The 3,796-nt window shown below is 29.5% G+C and overlaps 1 protein-coding gene across 1 annotated transcript in view; it reads right to left on the minus strand.

Moving 5' to 3' along the window:
* The window catches only part of LOC106461676, a 73,344-nt gene that overhangs the window by 42,236 nt on the left and 27,312 nt on the right, over nt 1-3,796 (minus strand). Inside the window, exon 3 of the mRNA XM_013921521.2 lies at nt 1,501-1,619. Coding sequence (XP_013776975.1) covers nt 1,501-1,619 — 119 coding nt within the window. The remainder of the gene's footprint in view (nt 1-1,500; nt 1,620-3,796) is intronic.

Below are 3,796 nucleotides of genomic sequence, written 5' to 3' on the forward strand. Positions count from 1 at the left end.
TCCAGAAGTTGCCCTGGCCGAGCCAATCTCCTGACATGAACCCCATCGAAAACCTCTGGGCCATACTCGACCAGCAAGTCAAGAAACAACTAAAAGAACCAACTTCGAAGAGCGATCTACTCCAAGTTTTGAAGCAAGAGTGGGCGAAAATCCCACAATCTAAAATTGAGGAGATGATCCTCACAATGCCCCAAAGGATCAACGAACTCCATGAAGTGAAAGGAAGATCTACTAGATATTAATTAAATTATAAATATATCAATTCATGTGAATATGACTGAAAAATGTAATTTTTTCTGAAAATGTGGTGTCTATTTACTTGTGACTACACTGTGTAGATACCTATAATTCACTAATGGTATATAGAACTAAGCCTAACCTAAATTTCTAAATTGACTAAACATAAAATTATTTTTGAAATTACAATTGGAAACACTGCTAATAGTAACAGTACTGAACCCTTCAATTAATGACTTATAGTTGTTATGAGTTCAGAATACTTTCTTATAGTTAATATTATAAAACATACTGTGATATTCATCCTAATTTGAATCTAATGGATTAAATTTTAACACTATACTGCATTGACCAACTTAAAATTAACTTTGATCATACTTCAAATAGGCATATTGTCTTGAATATTATGTTATGATAATGTTTGGGTACACACATAAGTGTTGGGAAATGCTACAATAACATAATATTTAAGGGAAGGTAGAAACCTTCCAGATTTTTCCCTCTTATCAACCATGTCTCTCAAATAGTACCACTACTGAAGTATGTTTGATTCTAGTTTAATCTGAGCTTTTGGTCTCCTTGAGAGTTATTCACAATTATTATAATGTGTAATAGATACTTGAAAGTGTTCTAGAAGAAACATGTGAATTACTTATAATTCTTTAATTCAAAATCCAACAGTGTATCATTACTGTTTTTAAGTAGATATTTATCATTAAAGTATCTCTATCTGCTTACAAAAAGTAGAGTAAATCTACTTTAAAATGATCAAAACTATTGTGTTATATTCACAATAAATAATGTCACTGTTTTAAAAAAGTCACTGGCCAAAATTATAACGCAATCAAAATATACAGTGTATATATATGCAAGGAATAACAGTCTATTGTTAGTCTAAAAATCAAGACATAGAATACAATATTTAAAATGCAAGTGTGCCTATGCAGTTTTTTTTAAAAAAAGAGCATTTTATGCACTTACTGAAACTTTTCTTATTGGAAGTGTCTATATATATATTTTTAATTTCTTTCCCTTTATAAAGGTACCTTATACACTTAGTGTAATCTGGATTACTAGTTAACATATTCATGTACTTTTTACTATGTAAAGATATCTGACACACCTGCTGCAATCCAGATTGCTAGTTAAAATACTTGTGTAGATTTTACTGTGTAAGAATACCTCACACATGTACTGCAATATGGATTACCAGTTAGAATACTTGTGTAGATTTTACTATGTAAGGATATCTGTCATACTTACTGCAATCTGGATTTCTCTTTTACACACAGTTAAGTCCTGTTCATTGTTGACAAACATCCTTTTGAGAGCATATCTAACACTGTTGGCTCCCTTCACAAGAAATACTAAAGCAAACCCACCTGAAAAGATATGTAAATTAGCATTATTCAATATGTCAAAATAGGATGAACTTTTAGGTTTCCATAGAATCTCATGAATAATCATATATATATATATACAGACACATTTTAATTTGTACATTTACTTTACATCCTACACTCTGAACTAGTAGTTAGCATGCATGTGCACATTTTACATTGCTAAAATACAGGGATTTTTAAAATAACATACAAAGATTTTTCTCTCTAAAAATATAAAGTAAAATGTGGTTTAACAAACCAATATGTATATGAAATAGCAACAAGAAGTTCTTTGTAAAATCCACTGTAAATCCCAGTCTTCACCATAAAGCCATTATAGGTAATTCCCAGTAATCACCACAAAGCCATAATAGATATTGCCTGTGGTAACAGCACCCAAATGTGTTGGGGATATCCAATTTACAAAACAAAACCACATGCCAATGTTAAACTAGTCAACAATCATGGAAAATCAATTAAGGGTATGGAGTTGAGTGCTTACACCCACAACATCTTAACTCCTACTGCCTTTCACTGTCTGCAACCAGTTGTGGGAAGGCAATTAACTGAAAAGTTCTAATTTCTTAAGTAGAAATGAAACAAAACCACCCTAATATATTTCTACAATATATTATGTTACTCCCAACCTCTGCTCTTACAAAAGAAATGAAATAATAAAAGATTTTACATAAAATGATCTTAAAAGGAAATGAAATAAAATGATCTTAAATAGAATTACAAGCCCTACCTTAACATTTCTTACATAGTTCATACTCCCAACCTCCCCCCTTTCTCTTGAAAATATATTCAAGTATAACATGTGAAAGCCAAGACATGCCCAGCTACTTGAAGTTAGTCTTTCCATCCCAGTATACTAAATAAACTTATCATTTTAGTTTTAGCTACTTAAAGATAGCTAACTACATTGTTAGCTACAAATATTTTTGCTACAAGTTTATAAGCCCTTACAAACTGTTTTTTTTTTTTTTTTGTGTGTGAAAAAATAAAGAATGATAACAAATACAGGTTTCAAAGGTTCCCCTGATGTACCAGTAATATAAATAACAGTAACTACAAACTGAGTTCAAGTCTGGATTATGTAAATAACTGTCGTTTCTCTGCAAACAAATTTCAATGACTTAGATACAAATTTTACACCAAATCATGCAAATGTCTCTAAAAAGAAAATGATAAGAACAGCACACCCATTTCAATGAAGTCTTTAAAATATACAGATTAACCTGAAACTTCTTTCTTCATTTCTAAACATCCTGAACAGATGTGGAAGTTTGCATTAAAAAGTTTAACAAAGAATTCCTTTCTTTAATATCAATCACATTAGCAATCATATATACATACAAGTATAGTAATCCATCATGTACAGTACAGTATACATTAAATCAATGTAAGAAATCTATGTATATTTAGTGTAAAAAGCATGATATCATAGCAAAAAAAAAAGGAAGGAAATGCAGAAACATGTGCATATCCTTTCAAGTACTAATTAGCTTCTTTTTCCAAACATTTATTTGGATCATTTACAACTAAAAAAAAGAAGAAATCTGTTGCACAATTTTAAATAATCTACAATAATATTATGGGAATTAAATATATTAAAACACTATAATCACTTGTATGTCAATTTTGTTAGCTCCATATAAAATAAAAACTGCTGAGGTAAACCTAATATATCATGCAAAATCATTATTGCTTTGATTATGACCTACTTACATTGCAAGTCGGTATGCAACTCTAGTGAAAGTTCTTTACAAAAATGAAACTAGTGGATGAAATTCTTTTAAATTTGAGATGAAAGGTACATGAAAAGTAATTTTCATTTTAAGATTAAAAATATTTTTAAGTATCAAAAAATTTTCAAATTTCACATGTTCAGATAGTTATTAAACATTTTTTAATGAAAAAACTTTATATTTTCACTAACAAATATCTGTATGGGTTTGGTTGATTTGACCAATCTCGTAACCATCATAAAAAATTAGGAAATATAAATTATGCCTTTTTCATCCAAGAATGACTACAAATTATAACACAAAAACATAAATGTTTAGACTAAATAGCTTAAGTCTCATAACATTACACATATATATTTATTATTTTTATTATACTGACTTTTCAGCCATGCCTGGCTAGCAATACAGAAGTTACAATGATGTGGT

Source organism: Limulus polyphemus, unplaced genomic scaffold, assembly GCF_000517525.1.
Source record: "Limulus polyphemus unplaced genomic scaffold, Limulus_polyphemus-2.1.2 Scaffold1009, whole genome shotgun sequence".
NCBI classification, from domain to species: Eukaryota; Metazoa; Arthropoda; class Merostomata; order Xiphosura; family Limulidae; genus Limulus; species Limulus polyphemus.